Source organism: Platalea leucorodia (genome assembly GCF_965183815.1).
Source record: "Platalea leucorodia genome assembly, chromosome: Z".
Lineage (NCBI taxonomy): Eukaryota > Metazoa > Chordata > Aves > Pelecaniformes > Threskiornithidae > Platalea > Platalea leucorodia.
The window spans coordinates 29,313,240-29,331,626 of record NC_138858.1 but is presented as its reverse complement, the minus strand read 5'-3'; the positions used below and the strand labels follow the sequence as shown (position 1 = coordinate 29,331,626).

The following is an 18,387-nucleotide window of genomic DNA, read 5'->3' as shown; positions in this document are numbered from 1 at the left end:
ACCCCGTCCCTGCTCACGCTCCCGACGGCGGCGGCCACCGCAGCCCGCAGCAACCACGTCGACTCGAGGGCCCGTCCCGCCCGGGCCCGTCCCCCGCGGCCCGGCCCGGCCCGCGCCCCCCCTCAGCGCGCCCCCCCACCCCCGCCCCGCCGCCGCAGCGGGCCCTGCTGCCTCTTGCCAACGGAGCACCGACCTGCCGCAGCGCCGAGGGCCCTCCCGCTCCAGAGCACGCCTCGCCTGAGCACGGGGGCGGCCATGGCGCCGAGGGAGGAGGCGAACGGCGGCGCGGGGCAGGCCTGCGACCGCCCCGCCCCCGGCCGCCGCCGCCGGCAGGCCCGGGCGCAAGATGGCGGCCGTGCTCGCTGGCGGCTCCCAGCGGGTGGTGCGGGAGGCGGTGCGGCGCTCGGCGGTTCGCCCGCCCGCCTCGGGCTGCTGGGGCTGCGGGCCTGCAGGTACCGCGGGCTGCGCGGCGGGGGCGGGCGGCGGGATGCGCGGCCGCGGCCCTGGGCTGCTCCTTGGCTCGGGGGCCGACCGGAGTACTACAACTCCCGGCAGGGCCGGCGACCGCCGCCAGCCTTGTGCCTGCCGGGAGTTGTAGTTCCTGCGGGCATGTCCGCCTCGGCGCGGGGTATGGCGGGGGAGCGCCGAGGGGCTCCCGGTGGGCTTCGGAGCGGGCCCGTTCGTGCTGCGGTGGGCGGGCAGAGCTGGTGCGGCAGAGCTGTCCCGCGAGGAGGGCTGGCGGCGGCGTTACGCAGTTCACCCCGTGGTTGCCGCTGGCTGGATACGAGCCACTGAAAGAAAAAAATGTAGCTTCATAAATTTGTTCTGGGAGGACGACAGTGTTATCCAGACCCTGGGCTGCGCCTGCTGGTTGTCACCACCACCACCACCGCGCCCGGGCTTCAGAGGCCTCTCCAAGGCTCTCCCTCACCCAGAGAACAGGAGGGGACACATGGAAAGGAGGTGTGTGGCAGAGGGCTCCCAGCGCGGGCCCCGTCCGGGCTCCCCGCCTGCTGCGCCAGCGTCAGTGGAGGTTTCGCTCACTTTACAGCTCTGTTAGAGCTCTCAGAGACATGAAGATCCCCCCTGCGTGGTGGTCTGCCCACCGGTCCTCACCGGCCCTCACCAGCCTTCCTTTTAGAGGGTTGCACCAGGGCTGAGGTAAAGCAGATTGGTTAGTTAAGTTCTCTGGGATGGCCTGCACCACCTGCGTTCGCCAGCCATTGTATCAATACACCTCCTTTTTCCTCAGAGGCCCTCTTATTTGGTTTTTTACTGGTTTGTTTATATAGCACTGTAAGGTATGAATTTAAGGAATCGGCAGAATTCAGCAAATTGAATTCAAGAAGGGTAAAATTCAGCTGCCTCAAGCTCTCTGCTGACACCGCCTGTGACCGCTGTGTCCACGCGGTGTGGCGCGCCTGTCCCACCCCAGGCACCGGCATGATTCCTGCATCAGCTCTGGAGAGGCCCAGAGCAGGGACAGTCTTTCGGTGTTAGACCAGCTGAGAAGGTCTGTGGGAAGTAAACGGCAGGGTAATCCAGGCCAGTTTCATGCTGGATGAAGTGTATTTGTTTACCCATGGGAACTGTTTCCATTAAATTTAATGGCTAAAGGTGCCATTGAATGGATTTTCTCTTCAGATTTTATGAAGTGTGTCATTACTATGCTTCACTTGCATAGAAAACAAGTGTTTTTATTTGCGTGGCCTGTTACATTTTGCTGGGGAAATGCAGAAGGAGAATAAATAACCTAACTCAGGTCAATATATGCTCTTGTCCCTTCATGATTAGAATCATTCTTTAAGAAGCCAAAAACTTAAGAGATTGGATTGTGACAACGCAAACTATTATAGTGACGCTGTTACAAAATCATTGGTTGCAAATAAAAATCTACTGGAGAGCTGGTTTTGTGACAGCAAAGACTTCACAAATAACATTTGCATGACGCTTTTGTTAAAGGAGCTTACAACGCAGTACGGTTGAGGTCAGCACCCGAAGTTAATTTTGAGATTCTAGACTCAATGACTGTCTCATCTCTGATGTCTGTACTGCACCAGAACTTCACTAGGTCTCCTGAGTGTTACTACAATCCAAATAATAAGCTTGGGTTTTTTTCCTTTTGTCTTCCTACTGTGTTCAGAGCTTCCAGAACAATGCATTCTACAGTAGTGGGGACAGCACATGTGAGGAAAGAAAGCTGTGCCACTAGTGAATTGTGGTGAACAAAGAGATGACAAGACAAATCATTATAAAAGCATGAAAGGGAGAAAGATCTTATTCTTGTGCAGAATCCTCTTGTACCTTGGCTAGGTGGAGAGGAATGGTGTCTCTAGTTTTACTTTTGCACATCCAATAAATATATACTTCTTCATCCTTGTACACATTAATTATGGAAAGCCGTGACATAGTGCTTGGGTTCTTTTCTCAGTGACGTGAGCAACTGCAATTTTTGCAGTCTTTCTTTAGCATCATGCTGCCTGTGGTCTGGCATCACACAATAATAAACAGCAGTAATTCATAAATGCAAAGTTCAGTAGTAGTGAAACAGACAGTGTGACGTAAAACTCAACCTTCCTCTTTTTTTCTTATGGTAGGGAAGCGGTATCTGCTAACAGAAGATGATATAAAGTTACAAGAATTTCAGCAGATGAAAGTGGCAATTAGAAATGAAGTTCATGGCAAAAAAGGTATTTATTTCATAATCACCATTCTCATGTTTAGCATGAGTCCTAGGAAACAAAACAGTCAAAGTCATTATAATATGACACCAGTTGACCCCATGTAAAGCAACAACTTATGTCTGCCTCTTGCAAATTTTTTGTAGCTAAAATTATTGGAAGATCTGAGGCTTCGTAGAATGAAACAATATTGGTTATGCTGTGTTGGGAGATGTGGAGAAGCTTTCAAGTAGGCAAGGTGTTTGCATAAGACCTGAAATGGTTGCGTCCTTGCTTTTCAACTTTGTCAGATAGTCTAATAGAAAATACTATTTCAGTCTACAAATCTTGCTTCAAATATATCATCAGTAGAGAAAGTTAATACAAAGCCTAATAGTTACTTAACTATCCAGAGAAGGCCTATGCCAGTAATTCTCTTTTAATCCGCACTGTAAATTTAGTTAGCTTATTCTTTTAGATTTTTTTTTTCTTTTACCTAATGTAAGTTCTCAGTTGTACACCCAATTCCAGATGTATGCATATGCAGAATATGAAAAACAAATTCACGTTTTCCAAACTAACAAAGGAGCAAAATTGGTGATTTTTTCTGATGGGCATTTTGTCATGCTGTTTAAAGTGTATGCGAATTCCTATCTTTAAGGAACATAAATATAAACACAAAGCTGCCCGTATTTAAGAGTATTTAAGAATGGTTAGGTGAGACTCTGTTTTATCATGTGCAGGTGTTCTAGTGATACAAAATGACAATTGTTCCAAAGGATGTCATTAATTTTAATTTTTTTGTGTGTGGCAAAGAAGACACAAATAATCAAATTTAGTTTTATATAAACCAGTCTTCTGGGACAGAGAGGGAGGTAAAGTCAACCTGACAGCTTTTCTATATTAAGTAAAAGTACAATTTAAATCAGGCAGTGGAGAGTCATAATGTTGTTATATTTTGCTGTGATGATGACGTACTTGTATTGGGGATTACTTGTCCTGTACTTGAGATACATTGAATTTATTGCTATTACACTCTTGCTGAAACAGGTTTGTAGGAGCCAAATATTTGGCTTTACAGGTCACAGTTGACCTTTTAGTTTTGTACAAATAGTATCCTCTGAAAACTGATTAAAACAATGTGCTGAGCACCTCTGTGTGTGTGTGTGTGTGTGTGTGCATGATTTCTGTACTCCATGTTTAGTCTAATACTTGAAAGATGAAAAGAAGTAATTAGGGCTAGTAATAAACTTGGTTTAGAAATGGAAAAGCAATAATAACTATTTTGTTACACAGAATATATAATAGCTATTATTTATTATAATGCAACTATTAACTATAATAGTTATACTATTAACTACAGCAGGTAAACACTTACAGTAGTTATAATAACTATTATGTGTTCTTTACAAATACAGTTCAGATCCCAGGTGTTTTTTAAATTTCTGCTCACCTCTGAACACATCACAGCCATTACATATGCATACTTAGATATATACATTCTTCTGACATCACAGGATTCAGCTCTGCATCTCAGTCTCGAGTAAGGACTTGTATTTGCATGTAGCAGCAGATATGCATCCAGTAGCTGAATATGTTGTTCTCTGGGGTGCTCACTTTGCACCTCTTGTGTAGGTTACTAGCTTGGAAACAGCAGTGACCCAGCAACTGCTACAAAAAAGTTAACTTCCCTGCCCAAGACAGAGGGCAGCACATTAGAGGCATTGGGCTGCCAGGTGGTACATGTGATTTTAATCTTGTGTGTGTCTGAATCAGAGCCTTGAGATTACCAACTGAGGGACTGATCTTTGTGCTTGCTTTGTCACAGAAGAAAGTGCTGGATAGAAAAACTTCTTTTCTGGGGGGGAAAGGAAGCAACTCTAAGTTTATGGCTATGTATAGAAATACATAGATTACGTATGAGACTGTATTTGCATCAGTTGTGAAGGAATTTAAATCTGTACGAACAGTGTTGAGTGAAAGTTCTTACGCTCGTTTGAATGTTGAGTTTGTTTGTTTGCTTGCTTTTTAAAAAAAGAACATAAGGCAGAAAATGTCACTTAAAAAACTTCCTTCCTCTTTAAAATTTTTGTATTACCTGATATATTCCATAAGATACACAATGAAATTAAGTTCACAATAAGCATCTTCTTGGTTTTCCAAGTCTTGACATGACTTCATGGGGTCACCTAGGCATGCTTGTCTGTAAGAAGCTTTATGCATTTTTCTTGGTGAAAAAAACAAGCTTTCTCCTTCATTGGATCTCAATGTTTCAGGTACCAAGTATGCAACACAGGTAATGGAATTGTCTATAGACTGCTGCTATAATGTGTTTTATTTTCAGATCCGTATTTTAGAAGTATTAAAGAAAAATTACAGAAAAATGGAGTCATTCTCAAAAATGAACTAAAAAATGTACTGCATTTGTGTCAGACATCATCTGATGTGGAACTAGCCAGAAAAGTTATTTACAGGTATTTTTAACAATCCAGGTAACGCTGTTTTCTGGCTTTACTTTTTTGCTTTTGTTGGATCATCTCAGGTTATATCTGCAATTGAGGGCTTGGCCTAATTCAGTGGCTCTATGCATAGTTAATCCCTTAAACTAAGGCTGTATTCTCATTTACTTTGGATCTTGCAACCGTTCCGAGACTCTAAGATCAAAGGAGAGTCAAGCTACGGGAACGAAGTGGTGTCCTACTGTACGAAGAATGAATGGTCAGCCAGATAGAAATGTCATCTCTCAGCTGAGAGGTAGTGGTGTGTTCAGTGGCATTTTCCAGCCAAGACACGCCTGGTTATAAACTGGTCTGGACCCAGCTGTGGCAGATCAGGAGGTTTTGTGAATGTACGGCTTCCCAGCAATTACAGTGTAGGAACTATAAAGAAAAAAGTGAAACACAAGTGAAACACTTTATTTTTATCTTTTTTTTTTTTTTTTCTTTTAGTGTAGGAGAGTAAAAGTTGAGGTATTTTAGCAGGTACTGCTGCTAAAATAGACTGCTGCAACTTCCTGTGCTATTGCTCTGTGAATGGAAGGTAAAGTAGCTGGGAATTTTCACGGCAGAGACCCATTCTATTACTAATCCAATGCAGGTTACTTTACCTGGAAATAGAACAGATTACGTATTACTAGTTAATTTATTAGTTTGATCAAAACAATATTTTTTCCATAAAATTAATCTCCTGTTATCTAAATGTCATTGGCTAGTGCAGATAGAGTAGTGTGCCCCTGTCATTGCACATACAGATCTTGCTGTCTATTTAAGGCTGTTTTCCCTTAACAGATTCCATGCTCTGTGTGATTAACTTTTTTTAATCTTTCCAATAGGTACCATGAACAGAATGGAATCACAGCCTTACACCATTTTAAATTTGGGCCCCTCTTTATGAGGCTCTGTTATGAGCTGGACCTTGAAAGACCTGCAGTAGAACTTATCAAAGATCAGGTAATTCCCCTATATATTTTGAAAATATTGTTACTATTATTATTGCAATATGAGTAATTGGTATGCTATGCATGAGCCTTGCATGAGCTCGTAGACTTGAAGTATAAGTGCTGCAGTAGCAAGGATGTCTATGACATTAATGTACGGATGCAGATTGCATGGTTTTTATTTTAAAAATAGCAAAACAGTAATTAAAAGAAAATTAAATGCTAGTTTGACTAATAACTTTATTATTGTACTTCTGTGTAATTGCATCATGTGAATAAAAAGTATTGATGAAAAAATAATTCCTCAAATGAACACAGCTGATGCATGTTTTCCTGCATCCTGTGTTGCATTAGATCATTCTTGGAAAATGAACACTTCTGAGTTTTTATGTAGTAGTCCTCTGAAATCCCTTGGGTTATTTGCACCAACAGGTTTGTCATGTTACTCTGTACTTCACCTCCGTCTGAACCCCGTAGAGGTAGTATGATATTCATCATACTCAGGAACTTGGCCATTTTAGTGCTGAAGAAACTTAAGGACTTGTTTTTGAACATCTGTAAAATGCTATGTGTGCTATTATAACAAGATATTAATCATGCCCAGTGTATATGGAACTAGATGATCTTTAAGGTGCCTTCCAACCCAAACCATTCTATGATTCTATGATTCTATGATAAATTAAAAAGATTCTGTGCAATAATGTGTCTTCAAAAATATCTGGCGGCCAGTGGAAAGTCATCTCTATGATGTTAATTCATTAAGGCACGAGATATGCCTAGCAAGAAATGGGAAAATTCTTGCTTGGGCTACTATTGTTAAATTAGGCATGTGTAATGGTATGTGTGGTTTTGGTTTTGTTTTGGGTTTTTTTTTTTGTGATTAAGAGCTATGTTATGAAGTCAGGTCCTGCAGTACTTGCAGGAGTTAGTAACTGATGGATTGTAAGGTACAGTACCACATCTTCAGACTATACTGCAGAAATTTAGACTTAATACCTCTGGCATTTTATTTGGCTATTCCCAACACACAGCATGATTGAAGTGGAATGTAAAATACACTTACTCTTTCTTCTGGTACTCTGCTTGTCATCACTCAAGGCCTTGTGCTGATCTGTTCATCATTTGATACTGTGATTAGTAAAAAATTCTTTCAGTTTCATGATGGTGGTACTTTACCCCAAAGATATTGTTAATCAGCTGCAAGCTGTATTTCTGCTGAGATTTTGGAGTTGCCATTAGTCAGTGACTTCTGCTTGCATTAAATTAGAGGTCACAATCTGTCATTAAAAATAATGATAGTGGGAATCTCTCGGAAATTTCTGTTTAATTTTAGTGAGCTTTTGACCATACTAAGTCACTGGTAGTTTAGAGGTTATTTGACAGAGAGACAGTCAGGGAACCCAGGGAGTTAAATGGTGAACTTCTGAAGATGGGGCTTATTCCAGTAGGAAGACCTGCTAAATGCTGTGCGCAGTAAGAATGCTCACTGTCCTAACTTTCTTTATGCTTGCTCTGTTTGTATGTTTCTTCTCCAGAATTTGCGTGGTTTTTTCTCAGACAATACATCATTTCATATTTTGATGACTATGTTGTTTAAAAAGGGCCATTTTGAAAGTAAGTACTGTATTGCTACAGTTTGTTAGTAAGTACTGTATTGCTAAGGCAAATGCGTTTTGAGGAGGATGCTTCTCACTGTAAGTTTGTGTATGTGTATATAAATGTATGTATTTTAAATGACTATTGCTGATCGGTTTATGGTTTTAGAAGGCCAAACATCATGTAAATCAGTGTAGATGTGAATGAGCTGCATTGTAGTGTGTATAAATAATAAAATATTTATAAATAATAATAAATATATAAAATAATGTATATATAATAATAATAAAAATGGAAGGCTGTATTTTTTTCATACTTCAAATGGTATTCTTACCATTCTCAGTTGCACAGAATCGTGGTTATCCAGGAGGGCTTGTTTCCTAAACCCTCCTTTCTGAAGGCTTGACTTCTCTTTGGTTTGTAATTTCCAATAGCTTTTTGTTTTCTCTGTTCAAAGTTTGGTTTATGTGGTTTTTGGAACAGTAAGTTCTTCAACAATTTTTCTGGCAGTTCTGCATTTGTGTCAGAGCAGGAAAGAGTACCCTTTTTCCATTGATAACAAAACCAGACCATACTCTTCTCTTGGTTTGTTTTACTAGTGTGCCCAAACAGAGTGGCTACTGCAGTATTTAAGTCAAATGCTTCAAATCAGTTTGGCCCTTTGTGATGATAAGGGGGAATCATCTGACTTGACTGAAAAGACTTTCCATGAGAAAATCTTAAATTGAGTATGGAGTAAGCTTTTCAAGCAAAACCCTTTATTTGAAATTTGTTGAACACACAGCACTTTGTCTCTTGATGTTTGGCAAATCTAAGTCCAGCAGTTGTCCTAAAAGTTGAGACTGAGCCACTGTAAAAATAGCTAAATCAGAGCCTGAATGCAGTGTTGTGGTGTAGTGGAGCAAGTGCATTATTGAGGAGCTGTTAGATAGTTTGCCTAAAATGGTGGAAGCTTTGATCACGTGTTTAAAAGGCTTGCTTTCTGGGCAGTTAGGAAGAATCAGAGCGGCTTTGTCAAGTATCTAGAATTCAGTTTTAGATTTCTATGAAAATAATAGAACAGTAAGGCCAGATGCTAATGTAGATTGAAAACCTTGCTGGAAAGAAATTTTTACATCCAACTGACCCTAAATTAAACTTTTTCAAATGTATTAATTTTTAAAAAAATAACAGGTTTCAGTTTACATTCTTATTTTGAAATAGACTTACTGAGCTCATACCATGTTGAATTTTTTTTTCCAGTTACTAAATGTACAGCCTTAAATTTGTGAAGTGAGTAACACTAATGTCATTTTGATAGGTGCTTTGGAAGTTCTGGTAGAAATGAAAAAACAAGGTATACCTTTCAACAAAGAAACCTATCTACTTGCATTTGCAATATGCTACAAACTGGTAAGTATTTTCAATTTACATGATGAAAAAGTATTTGAAATGCCTTCTCTATTACTTCTCTTTTTTTGGATTTTAAAATTTCCATGTGTTCCCAGTCATGATTTCTTATCTAGTGCAAATGTTTTAGACATATTTAAGTCCTAAATTGCTTCATCATGCATGATATGGTGCACATATATAGCTTCCCATACAAACTAATGTCACAAAGCAAATCTCTAAAAAATTATGTGGACATAAGCACTAAGGAACAAATTTGACGCAGCCTTTGATTAGCTGATAGTATTCTTTCTCTGGGATCTGTGCATCTCTTCAGACTGTACTCTGTGCTTGAGCCTCAATATTGATTTTAGAGTTTGGCTTTCTTAAGAGACAAGGCATATATATGATATGTCCTGTTTGTCAGACATCTCCCATCCATTTCTCCTCTCCCTCTCCAAGTAACCTTGAACCATTTCTGTAGTGGCACCCAAATTTGACAAGGATTAGAGTTCTCAAAGGTAATCTGTTCCTACATGTCTGATGAAAATGGGCAGCTAAATGGAGAAAAACCTAAATGAATGCCTTCAGTGAGAGACAGGCTGCCCCTTTAGCTTAACTGTGGTTTTAGCTCAGAGAAAAAGAGCATGAACACAGTAAGAAACTAGACTACATAGGTTCTATGAGTGTTTCCTTAGAACTGTTTCCCTTGTGTAGCAAAGTGACATCCCCAAACTTTTTTGTTTTGATCTTCCTCTCTGGATTTGAATCAGTTCTGCAATTTGAAATAACATAGGCCCTTCCCAAACTCAGTAGGAAACTCTTCTTCAATTTCCTCATGTTTTTAGGAAGAAAGACACTAGCTGAGGAAAAATTATACCACTAGACTAAACTTCCTCAGGCTTCTCAGTTAACCATACAATGAAACTGAGTGCATATGTGATAAAAAGGAGTTGGCCTAAAATGGTAGCTCAGCAGTAATTTATGTGGTGCTTCTGAAATTTTCAGTTCTAATGAATCAGGGCTGCCTTTAGGTCAGGGGAAGTAGAAATAGCTATGTGGCTTTGGTGTTTGGAGAGTGGGGCAGTAGACAGAGCTGAGAAGGAGCTGTGGAAGTTGTCTGCTGTTAAAAATAGCTAGAGATAGATGGTTACAGTCAGTTCAAGGTTGTTACCAGTTCTATATAGAAGGCGCCTTTTTTAGAAAGTTATGAATGTACGAAGACTCTTGACACTATGCTACAACCCAAGTTTTTAAGCTAATGTTTGCTACTAGCATCCACTGAGGCAATATTTACTTACTTCAAGGTTGCTCCTTGGTCTATACTCTGCCCGTTTAGGTAAACGCTTTCACAGAAACCCACTGTGTTTCTCTGGGGTATCCTTTACTCCCTCTGCTGTAGCTTCTTCCTTAAAATCTTTACGCGGTTCTTCCCGTGGCCTCCTGTCAGAAGGCTTGAATCCATGGCACATGCAACAGGAAGAGGTTCCTGAGACTTCTGTTTTCTACTGCTTCTGGCCCTACCTGTGTTTTCAACAGATAATCTGGGCCATTGTTACTTGTTTAGCAAATTGGTAAAAATAGAGGGGAAATGATTCTAAACTGTCACCTGGTTGTTTTAACAGCCACAATAAATTTGTGGGGGCTTTTTCATTAGGATAAAATACTATCAATAAGGGAATAAGCTGTAGTAACCCTTTATGCACTAAAAAAGATTAGGTGGAGCTCTTTCAAAAGCTTAATCTGTTGATTCAGCTTTCAGTGGCAGGAGGAGAAAAGATGAAGCTCAAAAGTGTTTTTGCTCTTGATGCAACATAAGAAACTTCATAAAAAAATCTTGAAGGGAAATGTCTTCAAGATGCACTATTTGAATACTGGAAATAATAGTGGTGCTGGTATTTTTAAGAGCAGTGCTGGATTTTTACCAGGTTAATTATTGGTTTCCTTTGAATAACCGTGCCAGAGACCAGTACAGAAAAATGTACAAGGCTTAAAGCTCAGATTATTGCTATCGAAATAAACAAAGGAATTAATGTTTAATCTTTGTACAGAATTGTTTTAGAGGTAAACTCTAAAACACTTCTGTGATGTTTTAAATCGTTGTAACGCACTGCTATCCTCTAAGGTAACAGATGGTGCTACTTTTAGTACAGGAAAGGCTATAGGCCTTTTGATGACAATAAAATATTTATGTAATAATAATCAATCTTCTGGTGATCAGAATGGTCCTAAATTTTCAAAGAACATGTTTTAAACCACAGGTTTCTCATGTGGTTTAAAAGGTATTTTCACAAGCTGTGCAGACCATTCAGCAGTGGCATGGAAAAGCACACCTTTAAACGCCCAAAGGATGACCCTGTCACTTAAATCATGGCCAGTATTTTACAGGAATGACACTTAGACAGTAGGAACAGAAATCTGTGGGAATAAATGAGATAGTGTTTTACTTTGACAAGATGTAGCTGTGCCCTTGAGGCTTGTTACAAACAAGTTTGTGAAACTTAGAGGCAGAAAAATAAGGATGAGATTGGATACATCCCTGAAAGAGGAATTCGCATGCACCAGCTTGAAGAACCAAAGGGTAACGCTGAGGGGACGCATGGACGAAGGACAGTAGCCAATGAAATGGGTTTTGCTTGCTCGTGAACACTAGATCATATTATAAAAGGGATAGATTTTAAAAATAAAGTGTCATTGCCGTTGTCGTCTTCGCTTGTCTTCGCCTAAACTCATATGTGGAGTCCGTGTTTAATTGCCACAAAAATCAACACCAAATACTATGAAGGAATATGAAGGCTCTTACCCATATTGGTGGTACCAGTTGTTACAAAACCTTCCTGCTGCCAGCTTTTAAGTTTGGCAAGTATTATTTTGTTTGAGGTCCAGTCATCTCTACTCATAATTTCCAGTGTCAGGAGCATTGTTTTTGAGAGTTGGTGGTTTGTGAGATAACATACAGGTAAACTCATTGCCTTTTACTATAGACTCCTGTTGAAAACAGTCCCAGCAATAATGGAAGCTTTCTGTGTTGGAAAACAGGCAAATGTCTCAGCTATCCTATTAGAATATACACTTTGGAAATCTCTTGCAAGATTTAGTCCATGAGAGAGGCTAAAAATTTTTGAATGTTCAAATTTGCACATACACAGATTTCTTTAGTGTAATGGTGCTGAGTAGTTCAATGCTTAGAATAACACTGATTTCCATTAACTATCTGATGTAGCTTTTAGAATAAAGTAAGGACAAACAGTCAGCTTTCTTCCTGATTTGGGAATGATTGGAAAGTAGAAAGGAAAATGTCTGTTGGTTATAGCATACTGCTGGGGTTGTTTTATCTCTTGTAGAAGCCAAAACAGTTAGGGCAAGGCGTAGTTGTTAAAATAATGGAAGTTATTTTTACCCTCTTCTGAACTCGGTAGCTTTAAATATTGTATTTTGATGTTGTGTTTCTCAAGAAGTGCTGCACAGAATCTGCTTGGTTGGGTTCAGATATGGATTGCCTTGGTGATCTTACAGTATGTTGACTTCTGAATGTGATTGCAATTGCCTGTAGTCCTTTCAGATCACAAGAATAACAAGCACAACTTAGGTTTGAAATTTCTGTGCAGGACAACCTGGAGTCTTGCAAAATCTCTGCAAAACTGCTTGAAGAAGCACAGCTAAAAGGTTACACATTACCACTGCGAGCATACTGCTTTGCTGTGGCAACTGCTCTGAAGCAGGTACAGTACCTTTTGTTTTGATTTGTGCCTGAATCTCTACAGTTCTTTGTAGTAAGATAGTCAGTGAAAGGAAGCTAACATAGAGGAAGCATAACTGGTCTATGTAATAACTTCAAGTACTAGAACTTTTAGGCCCCTGAAAGAGTAAGATTATAGACAACTCTCACACAAAGTGAATGTAGAAATTCTGAAATCTAAGCATATGTCTTGAGTCTAATGCACAGGTATTTTGTGCTAGTGACAATGCCATATAGAATATTTTTAGAAAATGGGAGTTGGGCCAACAGCTTAGGTGTAACTGTGGACCCAGTTCTGCAGAATCTGCTATTTTGTGATGATTTCCTTTAAATAGAATTAAAATGATAAATTAAAATGGTAATTTAAAATATTTGCACAATGATCTCTTTAAAATGTTTATCTTGGGAGGCAAACTCAAAGTCTATGATGTGTATTGCCCTACTGCTGGGGAGACAGCCTGTCTTTCTCAACAACATGTTTCTTCGGGGGGAGGTTTTCACACCTCATGTGCCTAAGCACTGATATGAAGAGGCTCTGAGGCAGTACAGGGTGGAAGATTGAGCAGGAGAATAATAATTAGGAAATTCTAAAGTCTAGTATTTCCTCTGCTGCTGTAACTTCGTATATACAGCTTGAGGAAGTTCTGAACCTTCTCTGTTTCACGGCTAAACAGAGGTCAGAGGCAGTGTAAGAGCTAGCGATTTGATGTTGTTCATGGATTTGAATGAATAAAGTAGAATTGTTAAAATTTTCTTATGCACTCTATGGTCTTTTTTGCACTGTCTCTGTGAACAGAGACACTGAACAATAGCATCATTGAAATTAATTTATTCATGTGCATGATAGCATGACAGGGCTTCTCATTGGCATTGAGGTTAAAAAACAAAATCTCTGTCTCTGAAGCAACATGAAATATCCTTGATGCTGTTGCTTTCTGTAAAAATCAGTTAAAATTCTTGTTTTGCAAGCAGAATAATACTCCCCATTACACTTAACTATTCCTTAAGCTGCATCATCTTTGACAGTACCTCTTGCTGTGAGTGAGATGTTTCTCCATCCCAAGTAACAGTGGTTGATCTAGTAAAAGTCAGTGTAACATTCACTATCTATACAAATCAGTTCATAGCATAGATACAGCACTGAAAATGCATATGTCCAAAAGGTTAAAAATGCTGGACAGGATAAATACACACATTAGCATATGCTGCACTTCATTTAAGTATTCTGACATGTGCCAAACTGGACATGTGTGTTGGTTACATGCTTGCTTTCCCTGCTGATCTGAGGCAGGGAGTACTGTCTGATACGGTAAAGAGACAGATGACGTGGGAATTCCAGTGTGGGGTGTTCCTTTCACAGGCTGGATGCTGTCTGGAGTCTATAAGTCTTGGTGAAGGGATTCTAGATGCTGGTTTGTGATTCATTGAAAAGTTGTGAAAGACTGTTATTTTTCTTGAACTTTCATGATTGAAGTGTGTCACATGTTTAACGGGTTTTTTTTATTATTTATAATTCCTTCCTAGAATGATGTAGTGCAAGCCAAATTTTATTGTTCCCAGATAATGAAAACAGAGAACAAACTATACAATAATCTTAAAGTAAGTATGCTTGCTTTGTATTAGAATCTTACAGAGAAGTATGCCATACTGGACAAAAAACTCCCATGTGCAAAGTAACAGAAGTGTGCCAGGTGTGCCCCACCTGTTGCGGATGAAGTGAGAGTGCACTCGTAAGAGCAATATGTTTATTGATAACAAAGTTTGATAGTAAATGCGACAGTGGTTTAACAAGATTCGATGGCAAAGTGCACTTGAGTATTTACTGCACAGGGGACAGCGTCAGACAAGACTGTCGGGGAGACCCTCCCATTGAGTCATGAGGTTCAGAGAGGACCCCCTTGCTTTCTAAACTCCTTCTCAGAGAGGAGTCTAGGTGCAGCTGGATCCAATCTTGGTCCCAGACTTGGTCAATGGTTTATGTCTAAAGGATTATATATGCACAATCAATCCTTTATATCACTTGGCTAAGATTTTGAAGTTTAGTATGCTATTAGTCACTTACCGAGGATCTGTTGCGGCAAGGAATCTCTCAACCTCGAGGAGTAACCTTGAGAGGCGTCCCTACTGCCTGCTGCCGTGCAGGAGAGCTCAAAGGGCTCTTGGGCTGCTCACTATTTATGGGGGTAAGATGATTAACTCATAGTCATATTTACATACGGACTGTGTATGTTGGTTTCTTCCAAATTTGGCTTCAGTTGGACATTGACCAGCACTGTGGTTAGGTGGACACAGTGCCATGAGTTAGCCCTTGGCTGTTGTGTTGTTATCTGTCTCCCCCGAATCCACTGTGAGCTGGATGCATCCATCACAACCGCCACTGGCGATGATTGCCTGAGCAGGGTTACGGGTAAAGGTCAAATGGGGGGGGGGGGGGGGGGGGGCAGGGAGGCAGGGGGAGCACACCACCACACCACGCCCCTGCAAAAAGGGACCCAGGCATCCAGGTGCGCCCCCTACCCCAAACAGGGGACCCGGGCATCTGGGTGCACAGGCGTGTATCAGTACTGTTGCTGAGCTCGTTTTTGAGTCAACAGACAATTTCTGTCAGTTGGATGAGTCACATTCTGAATTGTTAACACCCTTCTCCCTTTTTTTAAAGTCACTTACTACCATAGATGGGAATGGAAGGTAGACCAGTCCTACATCTGTGAGAGTAGAGCCATGAACAATTTCTAGTTATGATATTGTGACTTTTTGCTCTCTTGCTACAAGAGATATAAAAAACCACAGGTCCATGTAAATGCCTGCCTTAGCTGTGCTCTGCCCGCTTCAGGCCTCCTTCAGCCCTATGAACCTTAACCACATATGTACATCAACAATTTTTTTTCTTTAATTGTATGGTCTACAACCTGAGAGAAGGGCTACTGCAGGTGGCCTGTAAGTGACCTCTCTAAGCTATGGAAAAAACCCACTTTATTCAAGAACAGCTAATGCAGCTCCATCAGAGGAGTTCTGCCTCCAGGCTCACCCTTCCTTTCCAAGTCCCAGCTGTGAAAAAAACCCAAACCTCTGTGGAAATTGATCATTCTCTCTGCTTTCTTCGTGATTAATGGATTTTTATCAGCACAGTATCTAGAAATGTATTTTGTCTTGCTTTTCTTCATGTCTTCCGCAAACACTTTTTTTTAAAATTTGCATTCTGATGATAAGGAACTCTTCGTGTGGTGTGGTTTTATTTTATTTTTAAGGTTCTTGTCCAGCTCAGATCTGGTTCACTAGAAGAAGTAATAAAGACGTTAGAGGCAGCAGTGGAAGTAGATACTCCTCCCTTTGTGAAAAAAATCGAATTTTCTGAGCAGGTGGTAAGTATATGGTAATGAGAGGAGGTCCATGGTGCCTGGCTGAGCCGTGATGACGGCGGTTCAGCTACAGACCTTCAGGTGCCTGAGCTCACCCCACTAAAGTTGTTTGGGTTCTGATGCATTCAGATGCCAAAACAGCTGGCTGGCTTTCTGTACTGTTGGACAAAGCACTTAGATGTCCACTCCCCTTTTTTTATTGTGGATCTTGCTCTTAAAGCTCAAATTTCATCTGAATGTAGACGAAGCATTCTCTAGCGGCATTACATATTTTAATCCCTTGCCTTCTATGCTGTTTTCATTTGATGTAAAAATGAGAATAAAGTTCTTATCACAGTGATCTTGTTAGGTTGGTAATATTTGCAAAGACCTGTGATGCTATACAGGGAAGTGTGATATGGGAAATAATAGATTTTGCTGTTTTACTGTATTTTACTATGAAAAATAGCTTTTACAGTATTGATCACCAAGAAGGCTTCCTTCAGAGCACGTATATACCGCTATCATCTTGACAGCATTGCTGCTGCTTTTCCTGAAACTTATTGGTGTATTCATTTTGAACGTGTCTATGGAACAAGATATTTGAAGACTGTGTTAATAACTAAATATTTAGCCTTTCATTGCTACCTATTAAACAAAACGAATGACTGATACATAAAGTAACAGATGCTAGGTAGAAGGGGGGCATACCTTTCAGAACGTAGCCCATGTATATTAACTGCTGTGTTGAAAAGGAGTTTTTTTGAGCAGCATTTCATTTTGTAAATTCATTGTAATAAATGTCGCATGTATCAGTGTTGTATTTTGATTTTGTTCAGCAGATTTGTAACAGTCCCTAGGAAGACTAAACATTAATCCTAACCCATTCCTTCCACCAAAGGTTATTGATCAATAACAATTTTTAAGAGATTTACTTATATTTGAGCTCATGCTCTGTGTATGGCATACAGAACTTCTCAGTGTTCTATAGTCTGACTTTTATTGATTTGTACTGTACTGTACATTTAGTGTGATACATAATAATGATTAGAATTTTGCTGCTCTGGAAAGTAGATTCCAGGAAGCAATTGCGTTTCCTGGGTTTAAATAGAAAATAATTGTGTTAGTCTGTGCTAGGACTGAAAATAGGACTGTACAACTTTGAGGAAGTTTTAAATCTAATAAACTCTCTCTAATAGGTATCCAGTGCATTTCCACTGTCTGGTGATGAATAATGTGTGCTGCGTAAAATCCTCTTCTTATGAGTCATTGTGTTAGCCACATATCTTACGTTGTATACTTTCTTTTTTCTTTGAGTGATTGCTTGTCTTCAGTATGGTGGTTGCATGAGATCTTGACTTGCTGAACTGTAACAGTCTGTCATTTTCTTCTCCTTAGCTGGCTACAGTCAGGGAAAAGATGGAAGAAAACCCTGACCTTTCCAACAAATTAGGAGATATTTGTGTAAAACTACAAGCTTCAGGACGGATAACGGCGTGCACACTGGAAGACATGCTTTTCCAGATTCCTAGTTCAAAGAAGACCCCTGCAAAGCTTTTAATTCAGAAGCAATTGGGCTGTCAGGCTGCTAAACCGCTTCAGTCAAATCTGTTGTTGGAATAGTTCAATATTTGATGGCAAACTGAACTGCTGTTAGCATCTCTTAGAAGCCAGGTTCAAATAAAATTTCTCCCCTCTTCCACAATGAGCAATTGTTTAAATTGTTTGTGTGAAACTGCAGTTTAAATACAGATCATGTAGCTTCCACATTTCAATTTTGGTGCTGAAAACAAGCAGTGAAGGTGGGTATTTGTGTGTTCAGAAATGGAGTGATAGAATGGTTTGAAGTTTTTCCTCAGGCACTTACATCAGGATTTTCCTATTCTAAACATCCTGATGGAAGTGAACAAATTAGTGTGCGTATCTGACCTGTCTTCTGTGGTTCATGAGAAGAAAATTCAGTCTTTATCAGATGTACTGTTCTGACTGAAAGGATAGATGCAGTCCAGAGTATAAAATAGAATAAGCGAGTATGGAAGTGCTTTAACTGTTTATTCAAATTCTGTACATCTCAAGAGAATCAGAGGAAAGCAAGCATCTTTTGTTGCCCTTAATATTGTTTTCTTCAGAAGTAATACATTAGTATGTTTTTTCATATCAAATGGGATCATGGAAATGCTATGGGAGGAAGCATGGTAACCAACTGGTTGTTTTCTCACTTGAAGGAAATTCCTGAACAAAAGTCAGAGT

General features: G+C 40.2%; 2 protein-coding genes across 3 annotated transcripts in view; one reads left to right on the top strand and one right to left on the bottom strand.

The window, feature by feature from the left end:
• Positions 1-311, bottom strand: part of MRPS27 (mitochondrial ribosomal protein S27) — a 48,720-nt gene extending 48,409 nt beyond the window's left edge. For both annotated transcript variants that reach the window (XM_082337566.1, XM_082337568.1), the window contains exon 1: positions 194-311. In XM_082337566.1, coding sequence (XP_082193692.1) covers positions 194-257 — 64 coding nt within the window. In that variant the 5' untranslated portion in view covers positions 258-311. The remainder of the gene's footprint in view (positions 1-193) is intronic.
• PTCD2 (pentatricopeptide repeat domain 2) lies at positions 256-17,842 on the top strand (the record flags this gene model as incomplete). Its single annotated transcript, XM_082337565.1, is given in 11 exon segments — positions 256-312; positions 314-452; positions 2,598-2,690; positions 5,005-5,134; positions 5,992-6,109; positions 7,632-7,710; positions 8,993-9,084; positions 12,669-12,782; positions 14,324-14,398; positions 16,048-16,161; positions 17,536-17,842. Coding segments are annotated over 11 exon segments (1,236 nt in total). The 3' UTR covers positions 17,761-17,842.
• Between the last annotated feature and the right edge of the window lie 545 nt (positions 17,843-18,387).